This window comes from Chelonia mydas, chromosome 17 (genome assembly GCF_015237465.2).
Source record: "Chelonia mydas isolate rCheMyd1 chromosome 17, rCheMyd1.pri.v2, whole genome shotgun sequence".
NCBI lineage: Eukaryota > Metazoa > Chordata > Testudines > Cheloniidae > Chelonia > Chelonia mydas.
This window is the reverse complement of record NC_051257.2, coordinates 8,594,158-8,613,161: the sequence shown is the minus strand read 5'-3', so window position 1 is coordinate 8,613,161 and position 19,004 is coordinate 8,594,158. Positions and strand designations below refer to the sequence as shown.

The following is a 19,004-nucleotide window of genomic DNA, read 5'->3' as shown; positions in this document are numbered from 1 at the left end:
ACTCTGCATGCCGACAAGATCTAAGAACCAGGGGTCTTACAAACTAACCTCACAACTTGGGAGCTGGATGCTTGCAAGTCCCATAATTTTTGTAGCTGTTTTTTTTCATGTGGTTCTGGTGGGTCCTTTGTGTAACCTGGGGTTGACAGACCCAGATCTGTTCTGAGTACTAGCTTATGCCCAGACTGGATGTGATTGTGCAATATTGCTGTTTCCAAGAGTGAAATTTGAAACAGATGTTTTGTGCTTTGTTGTTTCCCACTGGAGACTCATTTGAGAGCTGTACAGAGCTTAGCAGGCTGCCTTTGACAGAAAGTTAGTTCCACTGTTTAATAAAACTAGAGATTACGTTGTCTCTTACCAATAGGTTCTTCCCATCCCCTTCTCAGTCATCAACCCCTACAACCTCAATTTAAAAGCAGCCCCCAAATAGTCATCAATCACTTTTTGTTCAAGCTTTTCTGGTTGTTTGTTTGTTTGAAAAATATTGTTTTACCTTTATTTCATAAAAGTTCATGATCACAAAATTGAACTGGCTTATTCCAGGGCTTCCTGGTACAGTACATACCTACAGATCATTTTTAATACCCAGTCATATTTCAGCGACATCCAGCCCTTTCCTTATAATTGCACTGTGATAGAAAAAGTCAACAAATACAAATAATAAATACCAATAGTCACAATTAAACAGGAAAACTACGAGAGGAAGGATGGCTTTGTGATTAAGACACTTAGTATGAGACCTGGGATCAATTCCCAGCTCTGTCACAGACTCCCTATATGAATTTGGGCAAGTCACTTAATCTTTCTGTGCCTCAGTTCCCAATCTGTAAAATGGGGATAATAATTCCTATTGCCTGTTTGATCGAGTTAGACTGTAATCTGTTCCTGTATCTATAGAGTGCATTGCACAATGGACCCTGATTCTTCCTTGGAATCTCTGGGGGCTAGTGTAATACAAATCATCATTAAAAATAGTGTCCCTAATGCAGGTTGCTCAGCTCCTGATGTGAGAACTCATACGTTATTATCATTTTAATTTTTGCATCCTTTTTCCTTTCTCCTTTTCCATCACGGAGGCTTTGCCACCTTTCTGTGGTGCTGTCACTGCTGGGTGTTACTCATATTGGGACTTTGTTGTCTTGTCTACCCCAATATTCCTCTCAATCTGGTCCCATGATACATTCTCCATCCCTCTTAGCTCCCTTGAGATACTGATGCGCTGACCCTTCGGCTCCGCTGACAGAGAAGCATTGCTTTCCCTTTGCAAATAGCATGTGGGGGTAGAATTTCCCAAGTCATCCTGACCTCTGTTCTGTAGCAGTAGGACAGTGAGTACTGAAAGTGCTGCAGAGGGAGCATATTCAGCCTGTTAGCACCCATCCCGTTGAGCAACTAAGAAGCAGAGCTGACAGGTTTCTGGAGGAAGTCAGGAGAAGGGCAGCTACTGTGTAGGATGTCATGGATGGGTATGTGGATTGGAGGAGGGAAAGGCGGGGGAAAGGATAGTGTCAGGTTAGTCTTTCCTTTTGCACTGGGCCTAGACTGAAAATAACCACCATCAGCATGCGCCTTGTAAGACAGAAGGTAAAAAAATTTTGCCCTGCTCCCTGTAGGCTGCACAGTGAATTGGTGCCAAATTCAGCCAACAGGCAAAACTTCAAGTACAGGTGAAAATTAACTAGACACGGTGAATGATCAGAACACAGACAGTTGGGCTGTAACAAGACACACAACTAAGTCAAAGCACATATTGAACAAACCATCTCTGTTTCCCATTCTCTGCCACATCTGATGGATCCTGCCCCTCGATTACAGCTGCTCTAGGCACTGGACCATCTGACCCTCAGGGTAAGATACCACTGGCAAGGAGTGGCTGGGTCTGAGGAAATCTAGAAGATCCTCATGGTTGTATTCTGAGAACCCCTGGGTTGTGGGTGAGATATGAACCACAGATGCATACAATCTTTCCCACATCTCTCTCGACCCTACTCTGGTACAGTATCTGCTGGTAAAGACTGGGACCACAAATTCTGCATATGAGAAACTCGAAGGTTTGAGTTATTAGGCTGAAGTTCTACTGCTGTGAAATGTTCTGTGCAGAATGGTTTCATGATGTGCAATTGGTTAGTAAATTGGACCCAAACTTTTTAAGACGTGGAAAATGTGGGGCCTGATCAACAAGACTTCACAAGTACGATAAAATCCCTAGCAGTGGAGGAAGTTAACTGTGCCTGCCCATGTTTAATGCTGAGTCATCAGACAGTGATTTTGTGCTGAGCTAAGTAGAGACTTGCATCAGCTGGTTGGTGCCTTGGGTGGAAGGGGAAAATGGATAACACCTAATTCTTGATCTCCTTGGACTGACAGCCAAAAATGATATTGGAAAACAATAGTCCCCTACCTTTAGGTCAGCAAAACTCACTTCCAACTCTTCTCTCCCGTAACCTGGACCTGATTCTGCCTACAGGGTATAATTCCGAGCAGAGTCTGTCTCCTTTTCTTTTCAGATTGGAACTCCATTGAAAGATGTGGCTCTTAAACTCTCTCTGGTTTCCCTAAACTAAAACCAGAAGTACCTCTGACCAGCTTTCACTTTTCCTTGTGGTTGAGGTGACAATTGGAAACTTTTAAATAAAAATATGGCCCCAAAACACCTCACTGTATTTTCTGGCATGAAGCAATTTCAAGTTTTTTGGCTTTTTCTTTTAAAATCTGAGTCCACTTATTCACAGGTTTATATTAGACAAGATTTTTTTAAAGTGCTGTACATCTTAACAAAACACATCACTTTTTTCAGATCAGAGAAGTCAGTCACGGTCATTGCTGTTGTTTCAAATCTGCCTTAAAACTAGCTCTAGATCTAGCTGAATTTGGGTACTAATATTTCAAGAAGGCAGATATTTAGCAGCTCACCATGGGTGAGTGAATCCTTAAAATATGGCTTTTTGCAAAGTGTTTAGTCTTCTAGCAATTATGAGAGTTTTCCTATTTCCTTTATTGGGTCTAGAGCGAAGTGTCAGCTCTATAAAAGCTTCCAAACACTTCTATAAAATTTCTACAACCAGCTATTTTGCGGGCCAAGCTCACATGGGAACCTGAACATTCTATACCCAGACAGTATATTTACCAGATAATGGATCAGCGGGCACATTTTTCTTGTAGTCAGTTCTGTGGTCTGTGTGTAGTGTTAATTTTCTATCCACTGAATATCAAGTTATCTTGTTCTTATATTACATACCCGCAATCAGAAGGATAGTTGAATAAATAGTTGCCATCAACTTCTTGGATGTATGAAAACCAACATTCCCAGTGTTTTTAATGGAGATGGGGGGAGATGAGTCTCGCTTTTAGAAATCTGTTCGGTGGCTTTTAGTTTTCTCTCTTCCTTTCGGGAAACCACTAAAGCAAGTGTTTTCTTGTCATCCACCTGTAAGTTTTGCAGTTGCAGATTGAATGATTTTACCCTGGATGCTGACGTGTATGCATATAGTATGGGTTGTGGGGTTATAGCCACTTATCGCTAAATGATTTGTGCTACTATTAGCAGTGTATTGGCATCAGTCAGCAACTCCAGTGAACGTGGGAAATCTGCCTTTGAGATCTTTTGTGTTCCCATTTTATCTCCCATGCAGGATGGTAAATACCTAAGGGATACTCATATTCCATCCCCTCTTCTCCTTGCTCTGTGCTCAGTAAAATCCTTTTCTAGTAAAGTATTGTTATTTTTAGTTATATTTGCACAGAACAACTTCGTTTCTCAATATCAGGGTTACATTTTGCACAGGGCAGTGCACTGAAATGGGGTTTTCATTCATGACGATAAACAGAGCTGCTCTCTTGTGGAATTCACTACAAATGGCATGCCGCTGTACGTTATGATTATTTTATTTTAACAAGGGGAGTTTGTTTCCATCTAACTCACATTCCAGAGCTCCCTCAGTTTGATCCCAGGGAGAACAAATGAGTGTCCTTAGCTCTATTCCACTTTCAGTTTACAACAATGGGTACCAAAAGACAACCTCAATATAATCCATCAGCGTTAGGGAGTTATCTAAGGAGAAGTCTCTGCTTGAGATGGCTTGCCGTTCTTACTGTCCCAAAAGATCTGTCCCATACCCTCAGCTGTGCAAATCAATATTGCTCCACTGGAAGTAATGGAGTGTTTCTGATTTACACTAGCTGAGGATCTAGCCCATATTGCTGCTCCTGTTAGACTTGAGGTGGTGTTTTATGAGGCTTACACAGTTGCTTCTTCAGTAAACACTGGATATATGCTAGGTTTCAGAGTAGCAGCTGTGTTAGTCTGTATCCCCAAAAAGAAAAGGAGTACGTGTGGCACCTTAGAGACTAACAAATTTATTAGAGCATAAGCTTTCGTGAGCTACAGCTCACTTCATCGGATGCATTAAGTGAGCTGTAGCTCACGAAAGCTTATGCTCTAATAAATTTGTTAGTCTCTAAGGTGCCACAAGTACTCCTTTTCTTTTTGTGGATATATGCTGTAAGCATCAGTATCCAGATCTGCCAGCTCTGCCTCCCCAATACTTCATCCTTTCAAATATATTTTAAGTAAGCAAAAATATTTGAAGCTTTGAAATGTGTTTCTCCTACTCCCCTACACACGCAGCACAGCATTAGTTGGATATGTGATTTCTTCTGTTGGGGGGTCTCTGTTCTGCACATGTAGAACGCTAGATGCTCTGATCTGGTCATTTCCATTTCTAGCTTCTCTCATCTTATGGATTTTGACACATCTGTAGAGCAGAACAGCCATGCCAGAATACTGCACAACTCTCTAGAAACTGGTCATTGTTGGTGTAATTTTATCATTGTATCTTGAAATTAATATTGAAAACAGAGGGACCTGTTCAGCCCAGGTGTCACCTCCATTGACTTCAGTGAGTTAGGGAGAAATTTGGCCTATTTTGTGAATATTTTTTGTTTTTGTTTGTTTTTAATTAAACCCTTGGCATATTTGTATAATCTGCCCTGTGTTCTCTGGGGATTGCTGCTTCTTCTTGACATTGTTATGACCTTGGGTTTTCCCAGCAAATCGTGTTCTGAAATGGAGTCTTCAAAATTACCTTTATTTAGAAGAGCTGGCCAATGCAGTAACACACCATCACACAGAGCGTATCTATTGTCCACATCATGAAGACACATTACAGTCAAAACCTGTACCGCTAGTCAGACTGTGGTGTCTTTCATAATAATAGACACTTTGTAAACCCTTTCCTCCCCTACACACATGCATATGTTTCAGTATGAGAATTAAAAGCAAGTGACAGAAATGACAGTACAATTGTTTGTGTCATTGATGCCAGTGCTAGGATGGAACAAGACTGGGAACTCTCTTAAAACTCAGCAGTGTTATTTTTTAAGGTTCGCCACTAGCCCACTCTTGTGACCTTTGGCTGATGGTTGGACTGTTCGGGGTTATTTGTTTATCTACCCTGCACACGGTTAATTTTTTCCTTCTGGCATAGTTTGTTTCTAAGGAATGTGTGTCCTTATGTCCTCCTCCGTAAAGGCCCTGTCCCCATTCTTTGCAAATCAGCATGAAGGAAATTTAAAATGGTTTCTTTCCCTCCCGTGGATCTGTTAGAGGCCCATGGATTTGCTCAACTGGGCAAACCAGGTTTTCTGTGTGACTTGGCAGGAAAACCTGTATCCATTTAATTGAACCAGAAAAGAGAGTGTGCTAGAGCAAGATAATAAAGGGCTTTTGAATATCTCAGCTGGATATTTTTCTTCCTGAGTGAGAAGGCCAAATGTTATCTTGACATTTAATCTTTAATATTAAAAAATTGTGCTTTGTTTGCCAGCGTGTTCCAAAATAATCTGTTTACTCTCTCTTGCCTTATTTCTTTTAACTTGCTGAATTAGATGACCTACTTACTTCCTCCTGTTACCAGTTAAAAAGAGCCACAGTGCACAATTTGTGTTGTAAAATGGACCTTCCGACCAGTGCAAAGCCATTGGTTGCCATTTTACTTTTGCTGGTTAATTGATCTAGTTGAGTATTTAACTCTAGTGAAAGATTGCTCAATTCTGAGCCAGTGGCATAATGGGAAATCCTGAATGATCGTGTCTCAATGGACTTAAGACTCCCTCAGTGTGGGATGCTGAAGGCTATGTTGGCTGTACCAAATTTACATATACATTTTTAACATGGAGCGGATCCAAAGCCCATTTTGTTCATTGGAAAGATTCTTAGAGTAGGACTATCATTTTTTCTTGGGTGTCTCTTGACAGAGAAATAGGACTTGCTCACTCTTACATTTCATCGGCAATAAAAACCTGCAATTGATCAGCTCAGTTCTTACCTGAAGATTACAGGGAGAGGGCGACCAGAAGCTGCCACACTTCACTCACCCCCTGTTTAACTCCTAACTTCCTCTCCTACCTGAAGGGGGGTTCCAAAGAGGATGGAGCTCGGCTGTTCTCAGTGGTTGCAGATGACAGAACGAGGACTAATGGTCTCAAATTGCAGTGGGGGAGGTCTAGGTTGGATATTAGGAAACACTATTTCACTGGGAGGGTAGTGAAGCACTGGAATGGGTTACCTAGGGAGGTGGTGGAATCTCCATCCTTAGAGGTTTTTAAGGCCTGTCTTGACAAAACCCTGGCTGGGATGATTTAGTTGGTGTTGGTCCTGCTTTGAGCAGGGGGTTGGACTAGATGACCTCCTGACGTCTCTTCCAACCCTAATCTTCTATGATTCTATGATAGTCTGCAGGAGACTCAGAAAAAGAGAGAGGCCAAAACCCTGGAGCTGTGTAGCCTTGAACTTCGGGGAAATACAAAACTTTGTAGCCTGGACCTGTTTCTAATAGCTACTTTATACTAATAATTCAGAGATAATGAAAGGTTGGGTATGACTGTGTAGTGTTTAATTTCACTTTTAGGTCTGTCTGTCTCTCTATAACTAGGTGGAACAGCCTGTGCAATTAAATTTGAGAAGGACAGGTCTCTTCAGGTCATGGCGTGGATTCCATCTGCTATATTTAGGGTTTTTTAAAAAGGTGTTTAAATACCCGCCTCTTCAGAATTGATAACTCAAACCTCACTAGCTGTTACAAATAGAATGATAACTAAGGTTTATTTAATTGAGGCCTTGCCAGACTACATATCTTTTTGATTTATTTGTCCTTTCACTGTGCTTATTTATTTGAAAGCCATCTTGTTCAGTCTAGTCTAATTAAGTGAGGGAAACTGAAACCAACTGTGAGCAGTTTAAAATACATGTGTGTGTATATATACACTAACTTTATCTGGCTTTCAAGGGGATGCTATGAGAATAGGTGGGCTTTATGGTGCATACAGGCATGTTTCTATGCAATTCTGTAAGGACCTTGGAAGTAACATAGCTTGCTGCAAGATAAAGCTATTTCCATTTGAGTCTTCCTAGCCTGCTAACATTTCTCTTTGCATTCAAGTCTTTTACTCATAAATTTTACATTCCAGAGTGATTGTGAGAAATGCCAAAATCTGATCATCTAACATGCTTAAAGATCCAAATTTATCCGTTAGCATCTTTTTCCGACTTCAAAAAATTAAATTTCTTTTACTTCCCCTTAAGGAGGTGAGTGCCATAGATCATATGGAATTCTTTTTTGGTTTTGATCTTCACTTACTTATTTTGTGCAGTTTTGGAGACAGAGGGAGGTCCTTGCTCTCCAAATCTAAGGAACAAAAAAAAAAACTCCCTCATAACAATTAAAAAGAAAAGTTACTCCAAAATGTTCCATTCCATATCATTTTTTTTAACAAACCAAACCTTTTAGACATTGAAATCTTTATGTAGCTTACAGATAAAAGGGCGGGGGAGGGGGAGGTTTGGTAAAGTATTGAATGGATCCAAAAATGATTTTACTAGATGTGATTTGCTTTATTTGCTGTCAACATTTTAATATCAATATTAACACAATGTGTAGTCTAAAACTAGTTCCTTTGTAGTTTGCATGGGATGTGAATGCTGTCTCGACGTGCCCAGATCTAGAAAACTTGTTACTACTGCATGAGCATCAAATCAGATGTTGAAAAATATCTATATAGTTTGTGATAATTTGGTGAAAATGAGCACCTACAGTCTCTGGTTGCAGTAGTGTGTTGAATGATTGTTTTTATATATATATATATCTCTATCTATATATATTTGGAGCTCCAAGCTTCTTAGTAGTATGGGCTGACTATTATTCAGTACTTGCTCTCCTATCGCATGGCCTTGGTTAAGTGTTAGAAGTTGGGCCTAGGCTGTTTATTCTAGTGTTTGGCTTTATAATAACTCTGCATGCTAGGCTTCTGGCCTCATACCCAGCTTTATTCTCTGCACACCAGTCTTGAATAGCTACAGTGCTCAACCGAATTTTGGCGCACCCGCTTCCCCGGCAGGCTCCAATCCAGCCCGGCCAGGAGGATTTCCAGGGGCTAACAGCCCAGGTCCAGTCGCAGACCTCTACGGTACAGCCAGTCAGGACTCCGGTGTTGGTAATTACATAAGTGCTGCCAGCCCTCAGCCAGGCTCTGGCTTTGGCCATGGAATCGCTGTAAGTAACCGTTTCTTTCCCTTCTCCACTTGGGTAATTTGAATTTAGTTCAGGAATTTTTTGTAGAGATTTTTTTTTTTTAATTAAAAATGAACTGTGCAGTGCACTGCTCATGTAGCCTTTTACCATTTTGTGATACTATTATATCTAACTTGCTCAATTTACTAATAGACTTGTTTCAAAACGGCACACTCCCCTGCCCTGGCACTTGAATTATAAGCGGAATTGAAAATGCTTGTGTGACCCCCTACTCCTCTATTAGAGATTTGACATACTTTAAACTGTAATATTTTAAAAAATGCTTAAAGTTTCTGTTCATTTTAAATTTAAGTCTCTCTCTTTCTGTAAGAACAAATATTTTAAGTTGAGGCACCGAACGGCATATAATGCCCCAATTCTTTATCTCTATTGAAGAGAAAGTGGGCCTTTGCTTTAGCATCTCCAGTTCTGCAAACATACATGTCCTTAATTTAAAACAGGTGAATAGTCCTACTCATGTCCATAGGACTATTTACATGCTTAACGTTAAGTACGTTCACAAGTGTTTGCAGAATCGAGGCCTTAGTATGGAATCGAAGAAGGAAAGTTAGCCTGAGATGATGTGCGCTCAACATGTTGATAACTAGTTTATTGCTAACATTTCTTGAAATTGGAAGGTCACAAGTAAGTCTCTACTATTTTTTTTCTCAAGTCAATGGGAAATATTTTCATGGTTCTACCATCTAACTAATGTAGGCAATGGAAATTTACTTAACAAACTTGCATGCTCTTTTTCAGATTGTATTGTTTTACCTCTGTGCGTTAGCATGAATGTGTTTGAATCTGTTTAGTGGCTGTCAGTCTTTGAAATGGGAAATCAGCACCCCCCCCCCCAAAAAAAATTGTAAGCAAACAATGAGATTTTTTCATTGTTTGTTTTCCATCTTAGCTGTAGAGAGCTGTTTCAAAAGATTACTCAGAACCAAAGGCGAGAGTAATGTTAATATTTTAGCCAAATTGGTTGGGGGGGAAAATGTGGTGCAGACAAAGCTCCTGAAATTAACGAACGTGGTTTTCATTGTATTTTTGAAATACCTTTTTGCAGCCTTCTAGTTGTGCCCTAATATTCTGAATTCTTGTTCAATTCCATTCCCATCATAAGGTCACTTACGTATCTTGACAATCTCATAGGATCAGTTGTGCTATGAAATGTGAATTATTATTATTCTGCCAAGAGCTACGTCAATTTAAACTGCCATCTATCACCACTTACTACACCCCTCGTTTCCACTTTTCGCCTAAAGAAAAAGACCTGTTTGTTCTTGAAAACTTACGCACTTTGACCTCTGCAATGTCCTGATTGTCAAATAATAATAATAATACATTTGGCATCCTGTTTTGTCTGTACTGTCATTTTTTAAGAAAGTATTTTCTCTCTGATGTGCAGATTGGCAGCCTCTTAATTCCTCCTCTCCCCCCATAACCTTATCGAGAAAATGGGGGTCTTTTTTATTCTTTATTTTTTTAACATTGTCCATTTACTAATCCTAATGTTTAAAAAAAAAACAAATTTTAGAGGAGGGGGGGTGAGAAGATTAGTGTCTTGGAAAGGTAAGATTAGAATTCAACACATCAAGTCAGTGGTGACCAGAGAACAGCTTTCTTAAATACATATTCATGCTGGCAACACAGTCTTTCAAGTCCTTTGATAATTACTTGCCAAAAAAATAATAATCTGTTCCCATGTATAGAACACTGATGACCTTAATAATTGTACAATTTTAGGGACCTTTGATTGCAACGGCTTTTACAAATGGATACCATTGAAACGTTACACATGGTTGGTTGCCATCTCACTTTGAGGTATTACAATATATACCATTTGTATTTTATGCTAAGCTAGTATTTCCCATATATATTTTAAATTAAAAAAACACCTTTTGATCTTCACTTTCTTTTTTCCTTGGCCTCTAATCATTCCTTTTTGCAATTGTTTATTTTAAAATCAATCTTGTGGGTTGGAAACTGGAAGAGAATCAGGAGCTAGAACCCAACAAAGTTAGTGTTTTGACATTTATTAAGCTTAGAGAAGTCGCTTGCATTCTTTGAAAGCCAAAGGAATAAATGATGATTCCAGAAGTCTTGGGGGAAACAAATGAAAAAGTGTCAGTGGGCAGCATTGCTGTGAGGATGACGGATTTGCTATGAATGCAGTTTTCTAAAAATAAGTGAGCACCATTGCTTTATTGCAAAGAAAACCATAATTCATAAGTAAGTACTGTACCAAATATTACAGCTATGGGATAACATTGTTACTAGTAACCATAGAACAATTATCTAGATTAAAAAATTAAACCTCAGCAAATTAAATTAAAGGCATTACCTTAGTATTTGGATCACTGCCAGTTTCCTACCCTTTTAACTGAGCTTGAGTTAATTACATGTTTTTAAAAAATTGTTTGGCCTTTTGGCATATTCATTTTTGCAAATGAATATTCTTATACCTCTAATAGTGTAAATTAAAAAGTCAGTCAATACAAAAGTTATACCTATTAAACCATGTGTTTACCTTTGTAGTTTACATTTTTCTATACGGATACAAAATAAATTTAAATGTCAAATTTTATTTCTATTGATTCTTAGCTAGGAATAAACCTGATCAGTCACATTTTAAATTTCAAATACATCTATGGAATTAAAATCATAATTACAGAGGGGAGGGGGATTGTTCCAGTACATGTGGAGGGTACTTAATGTGTATATGTACCAATATATGCAAAAAAAAAACAAACCCTACCTTGAAAAAGAAAACCAACCTCCCCCCCCCCCCATCCATCAGGCCATGATCACCCCACAAAATGCCCATTGATGCTGGGCTGCATGATTTTTGTATCTAATAGAGATGGTACATTGATTAGTTTATAACTATTACTATGTTATGATCTCCTTTAATGTATGACAAGAAATGGTCATGTGTATCTCCTGCATTTTAGCATAAATGTGTATTTTAAATTTTTAAGAATGTTTTCTAAACTAAACTAATTTGGTCCACAAAATATACATTTTACTTTCCCCATAAAAATTATAAGCACTCATTTTTAATCCTAGTTATTTTTGGTGACATTACAGTGTGTGTATACACACACAGTAATTGGTTTATAATGCTTCATTATTATTGTGTCCATATCCTTCATAAAAACAAGCTGTGGACTTCAAAGCATGTTGGGGATTTTAACAAAACAGTAATTTGAACTAATAATTCCGCAAAACAGGAAATGTTAACAAAATTAATATATTGCAATCATCTTAAACCTACCACAGCACATCAAGCTGTAACCATTATTTACTGGCCAGTGTTACAAGTGCAATCATTAATGACTTAAAAACAGAAATAGCTGTTAACACTGCTCATTACTAATTAAAATTGATTGGGTGGGGGGCGTTGTCCCTATTATTAATTTCTCAAGGACTACTGAGTTTGAAATTTGTAATTGTGACAGTGCCTCCCAAAATATACTTCCACTTATCTCACTATGGTTTCCTCTTCCATCTGTGGGCAGGCTCCACTGCTCCAGCTTACAAGGGTCTGCTAATATGGTGGTTCTCCACATGCAGAGGACTTTCTCTAAAGCAAAAATTTCATCTTGATACTGAGATGGGATGTGATAGTTTTCAAACAGGGTCTTCAAAAATTACATTACTTAAAATGAATTGTGGTGAATTTCATGTCAAGGTCCAGCCCTTCTGCATACTTTTAAGTGTGCAAGCTTTCCAGTCTGCCAGCATGTCCTTCATCTCCCTCCTGCTGGAATACAACTCAGGCTACCCCTGCACTGCAGCCACAGGTGTGATTTGCAGCTTGTGCAGACGTACCTCGAGCTAGCTCACTAACGCGAGGACACTGCAGCACAAACCTGCCTAGTTACGTACTCGCTTGTGCAGCCCATGCTGAAATCCACCTGCTTATTTTTAGCAAGCTCGCTAGAGCAGTGGTTCTCAGCCTGGGGTTAGGAGAGGTCTTCCAGGGGGTGCATCAACTCATCTAGTATTTGCCTACTTTTACAACAGGCTACATAAAAAGCACTAACGAAGTCAGTACAAACTAAAATTTCATACAGACAATGACTTGTTTATACTGCTCTATAGACTAGACACTGAAATGTAAGTACAATATTTATATTCCAATCAATTTATAATATATGGTAAAAATGAGAGAGTTGGCAGTTTTTCAGTAAGTGTGTGCTGTGTGACACTTTATGTCTGATTTTGTAAGCAAGTCGTTTTTAAGTGAGGTGAAACTTGGGGGGACGCCAGACAAATCAGACTCCCGAAAGGGGTCCAGTCGTCTGGAAAGGTTGAGAGGCACTGCCCTAGAGTACATCGAGACAAGATGCAAATCGCACCCCTGCCTGCACTGTAGATGTCGCACCCTCAATTGCAGGGGTGGGTTTTTTATATTTGTCATAATTAAAATCATTTCTGTAGTGAAGTTTAAATAATAATTACCCCCCTCTGTCCCAATCCTGCAAAAATTGACACAGAAGAATAGTCCTGTTGCAGTCAGTTGGATTACTGACATACGTAAGTGTCTGCAGGATCGGTGAGTTAGGTGTTACACATCCACTTATAAAAGTAATCATTACTGTTGAAATGTACCCATTTAAAAGTTACCACCATCTAGCAAGTACTTTAACAGTTTTAGAATATGCATGTTATAAAGCTATGTAAACTCAGTAGTGTGACTGGTGCATAAGGAGATTTTCCAGTACTTCTGATGAATCTAGTAGTATTTTATTGTTCCCAAATATTAGTGAACAAAAAACAAACAAACCAAAACCACCCTGTAAAAGTACAAAAGGAGCTCGTCAAACGAGCACTGAATTTGACACCGAGGTATTTACTTTACCTTTGTAAATGTATTTGAAAGAGAAGATCGATAGCAGAGCAGAATTTAAGCTATGCTTTTCATTCCAGAGTAACCCCATAAACTTCAATTATGTCACTCTGGATTTACACCAGGTGATTTAGAACAGATTATGGCCCAAAACACAGGTGTTAAATTTTAAGTACGCTTCTCATTTTGATATTAAAAATTTTGCACAGTTCCCATGCATTGGCCCTTTGCCATGCCTTTTGCCAACATCACCTGCTATTTACATAAACTGAATAGGTCATGTTTAGACTATTTCTGTTCACCTTTTTGTATTTAAGTGATATTACATTTTTTCATATTACATATTATTAATAGTGGGTCTGATACTGAAAGGCACTGAGCTCCCAGTGACTTCAACAAGAGCTACTGGTCCTCAGCATATCTATCCCTGGGTCAGGTCTATTATATGTCAAGTGTATACTGCTTGGCACTAATTGCACAGAGTAGATCAAAACAACATACAATGACCTGCACAGGAATTCCACTGAGCTATTTACAAATATAGGTCCATAATAAACCCCGTGGGAACTCCTCTAGATTTGGGAACTTCTTTTACTCTCAAAAAATGTGGTTATGTTATGTATTCTTTTTATCCTTTATAGAGTATATCTGGATGTCCAGGCAAGACAGGGCGAAGTTTCTGAATGGTCCCATGTTCAGGTGATATCATCAGACTTTGAGCACTACATCATCACCAATAACATAAATAAACTGGAGGTGGCACTCTATGGACTTAGGTTGTTTAAAATCTCTCTCATCATCTCATGAATCTGCTGTACTATAAAAACAGCTTTTAAAATATGTATATATAATCCATTTCTCTTTTGTTTTATTTTCTTGATGGGTTCCCCCCCTCTTAAATCTGTTTGAATCACATTTTTTCATAGCATTTGACATACGCTCATAGTCATGTAGTTCTAATTTGTGTATCTAGTAAAAGCCTAACCATCGTGTAACTGTTTATATTAAGGGGTTTTCTTTTCTTTTCCCTCCTTTTTACTTTTGTTTTATGTAGTTGTTGCTTAAAGGATGCTGAGATGGTAACATGAGTCTCAGTCTTTTGGTACCAATTCTGAAACTGTAAAAACTTTTCAGGTGGAATTTTAGCACACACTGAATTAGAAGTAGAGCAAGAGCAGCGGGTGGGCTGAAGTCAAGTTTCTCGTTTGCATTGCATGGGAGCTGAGTAGCAGGATCTCTAGCCGTTCTTTTGATTTGTGACATCTTTGTTAACCTAATTATATCTATTTTCGGCAATAAGGTAAGGACTGCAAAATTTTTTGTGTCCTTCTTTTTCTATAAGTGCTTTTTTTGGTTGAAAGAGGTGATATAAGGTTTTTTGAAATTGTGAATTCTGAAAAAAAAAAAAAAACACTGTAAATACAATTCCATTAACTACATATAAACTACTAAGAAAGAGAAAGAGAAATACAAAATATTTTTGTGATGGAGTCAGTCTAAGGCAGTTTCTCTACTAAATGGAAGAAAAAAAGTTTTAAACGTTTAGATCAACTGCCAGAGCTGGCCCATAAGAGTTAGATTAACACTGTTTAGCTTGCTCTGTAGGTGTGTTAGACCTTATAACTGTACTAGCGTCATACCAGCATATTAACTAGTCATATGTGCACAGCTTAAAAGGTAACAGTTTAGTTATATTTTTTAATTTAAGAACGGCTTTTTCCCAAGACTGAAAAAGAAGCTACAATTTTAATATTTAAAGTATTTAAAGTTTGAAGCACACCTTTATTAGTCATTATTTTAAATTAGATCAACTTGCTGTCCAGTCATTTCAGCTGCTCTGTATGTCCTATAAAGCTCTGACAGAGAAGAGATTCCTCTTCAGTGTCTAACATGCCATAGGAAGAGCAGTGTTAAAGCTTGCATTATACCTTTTATCCATTATTTTCTATATTAACAAATTAGGAAAGCAACCTTTTTATTGTTTGTTTGTTTGGAATACCTCAGTGCTACAAGTATCACCCTAGAAGCGACAGAAGATTTTAATTTATTGTAGATGTAAACAGAATTAAAAAAGTATAAAACATCATTGCACTGTGACTGGTAGGGGGAAAAACTGACAGTTTCCTATTTGCACATGTTTAATATTTGGCTGTTATATATATGGTCCTCTGTTGGGGGAGGAAACTTATGAAGGATATTTTTTAATTTAATTTTTTTAATATTGGTAAATAGGCCTGCAACAGCAAAATAGAAGTACAACATGGTAGGTGGCATTAAGAACATACTGTAGTATGGATATATTTCTTCTTTTTTTAACGTAATATTGACAAGTTTTATTAATATTTTTTTAAATTGTTACGTTTATAAATTTGGTACTTTAGGTACAGCCAGTATAAGACACTGAATGCGACATTTGTTAAAAAGAGCTGCTGCACTCCTATTTTTGTAAATTTTACTAACAAGTAGACTAATGTAGACATTCAATAGACCAGGTAGAGCAAGGCATCTTTTAAAAAAAAACAAACAAGGCATCGTAATGCTATCTGAATGGAAAAAACCTTGTTTTTCTTGTTTTTTAAAAATGAAATCATGCTTTTTTTGTGTAATAGTTTAGGTTTTTGGTTTTTTGTTTTTTTTTCTTATTTCAGAACAACCAGGTTTAAGCAAAATGCTGGACGCTTTTTAAATATTGAGACTTGATCAAGTAATAAAATAACAGTTCTTTAAAAAATAAAAATAATAAAAAAACACAAACCAAATTCCCTGAGATCCAATGTATAAGTCAGGGAATTTTTTATTAATATTTTGTCAATGTTGATGACGTACTGTACTACCATTTGTTTTTCCTCTCCATTCCCTATCACCTCATAGAATATTCTTTGTTGATCATTGTTGTATGTTAATAGTGTATAAAATGGCTATCTTGTAAGAGTGCTGTCCTGATGCTAGTGTAGTGAATTTTCCCCCCTCCTCTTTCTCTCTTCCTCTTCTAGTACATATTGGTAGGTGTATTGTAATTAAGGTTAAAAATTTAGATGTAGTTATTCAGATTTAGGACCAGTAAGGATAGAACTTTCTCTTATTTAAGAAAAAAATGCTAATAATTTTGGGCAGTTTCTTCCTTTTTTCCCCGTCTTATTTTATTTTATTTTTTGCTGATCTGATGTGGTTTCAACTAACCAAAGGTCTCACAATGTTAAAAATGCTGGCAAACTCTTAAAGCATTTTGTAGATCCCCACCCTTGACTTTAAAAAGGGGGTGTGCCATACTACCTTAAATGCTAATGCTAGATATGCAAAACTGGATTTTTTTAATTTATTTTTTAAAAGAGGGAGGCATGGTATATTAAAATGATTTTACTAAGAGAAAAAATATTTTTTTAAGAATGCTCAGAAGAAATTGATAATCTGTGTGAATATGTTTTAGATGTTTATATACCTTTTGAAAAGTCCCAGTGGCCCATAGCACAAATATTGTGGAACCTGATATGTTTTTGATGTGGCTACCTAGACTAAGGTTCACTTTAGTCCCCCACTCATTTAGAAGTCCATTTTGAAGGATTTTCTTTGTAAATTATTTTAGCACAAAGGTTCAGCTACATCTTTATTTTAGTCAAGCACAGTGGCGAATGCACTGATACAACTGATCTTGCCCATTTAGAACTGTTACCCTGGGAGTTTTCAAAAAAGAGAGACTCCTGCCTACTTGTGCAAATGGGCAACAAAAAATAGCTCCTACTCACCCATGAAGTCCACTATTAACGTAGAGATAGGTTTTTCTGTCCCTCTCCAGACTGGGATACGCCATACCCATTTCTGGTAGACCTGCATTATGATACAGTGGGACAACTTTTGTTACTAAACACAATGTAAATTTTGGAGGGATTGCAGTATCTAGGAAAATTTAGTTAATGAGGGTAACTACCCTCCTCCCCCCACCCCAAAAAATAATATTAATTTGTGATTGACTTGATTAAAATGAAGACTGATCTATCTGTCCTTTTTGTTTTCAATACTTCATAATGTTCATTTTAATTTGAATTTGTAGCTTGGACTTTAAGGTAGCATGGCTCTGTTGCTGTAATATTTTTTTCATTGTACAGCAGTATACAGCTGGTGAATGTTACACATCTTGCTAGATTAGTTTAAATCATTGGGTAATTATGGGTAATAATGACCTGAAAGGTGTTCGGATTTTTTTTCCTCCCCCCAGCTATAAAACCTGTAATGCTATTTTGACCTTTAGTGTGAATGAGGGCTAGTGACTTCAGCCACAAAAACCATCCTGTTTCATTCTGCCATTCACTCAATGCAACATAATCTATAATAAAGCAATATTGTTTATTACATTTTTATTGACAGTCAGCCATGGTTATATATGATATTGCATATGAAATTGTTTACAAAAACACTAACTCATCTTTTATGCTGTGGAAATGTCTCTTGGGTGGAACTTTTGTGGATGATTGTTTTTTAAAAGCAAAACAGATGAGACAGGAAAATGGGAGACACTGCATTGAAGACACAGGGGCAGATTCTGTGGTCTGCATACATACACTGTAGAGTTTCATAAGTACAGAATCTAATTCAAACCCATTTTTGTGTGTGAACACTACATGAGGAGATTCTGTAAGCTAAGCAATACTTTAATACTGTAATAAAATTTACCAAAAACAAGTAGTTCAGAAAGTCAATCTAAGTGATCTGTTCACAAGTTTCCAAACAATCAGAATGTATTGTCTTGACAGAATTTCATTTCAGTGTAAAAATCAAAGCTAAAAAACTTTGACAAGCAGCAGGAGTCACCCATGTTATAAAACTGTATTCTGTACATACTCTGACACAATGTGTGGGATCTCTGTGTGTCATTTTGACTGTAGTGGATAGCAAATACAATTCATTATATGTTGTACAAGTTCTGAATTCCATCAGTAATAGAATGCAAGTCTAAGCATTTCAGGTGGTCATAAATGTACCTAAACAAACTCTGGCACAGTGGCAGGCCTAGCCCTTCCTTTTATACTTTAGTATGAACTGATGAGAACTTTGGTAGTGACTTTTTTTTTTAAACTATATAAACACACACATATACATATATCTGTATCTATATATCAAGCATCTTTCAGGTCTCTGTGTATGGCTTTCTAAAGCCCTGTTGTAAAATACTATGTGGATGGGGGTCTCTCACATCACAGATGTGGAAAGTATAATTTTATATTTGTATTTTCAAATAAATAAGTTTGTGAAAGGTTTCCATCCTCTACTGTGGTCCAGAAATCAATGTGTTTGTCTGACAAAAAAATAAAATAAACTGTTTTGAACAGAGTTGTGGAGTCCCCTTCATTATGAGTGTGAAATGTATTGTTTTGTACCACAGGGTCTGCATTTGTTTCCCCTTCTGCTGCTGCTCTTACCTTAATGTGGTCATACTCTTCATACACATTAGAAGCAGGTGGGCAATTGCTGATTGTATGTTTTTCTGCTGTGCTTGGCTGGAACAATGAGCACAAAATCTAGTTATCACCAAGAAAACAACCTTCATGCCATGTAAGTTCATGTATCCCTCCCTAGCAGATGTG

General features: G+C 37.6%; 1 protein-coding gene across 11 annotated transcripts in view; it reads left to right on the top strand.

Moving 5' to 3' along the window:
• Positions 1-18,746, top strand: part of MSI2 (musashi RNA binding protein 2) — a 389,199-nt gene extending 370,453 nt beyond the window's left edge. For all 11 annotated transcript variants that reach the window (XM_043531405.1, XM_043531404.1, XM_037880473.2 and 8 more), the window contains 3 exons: positions 8,344-8,552; positions 10,317-10,394; positions 14,067-18,746. In XM_043531405.1, the coding sequence (XP_043387340.1) occupies positions 8,344-8,552; positions 10,317-10,358 (251 nt within the window). In that variant the 3' untranslated portion in view covers positions 10,359-10,394; positions 14,067-18,746. The remainder of the gene's footprint in view (positions 1-8,343; positions 8,553-10,316; positions 10,395-14,066) is intronic.
• The last annotated feature ends 258 nt before the right edge of the window (positions 18,747-19,004 follow it).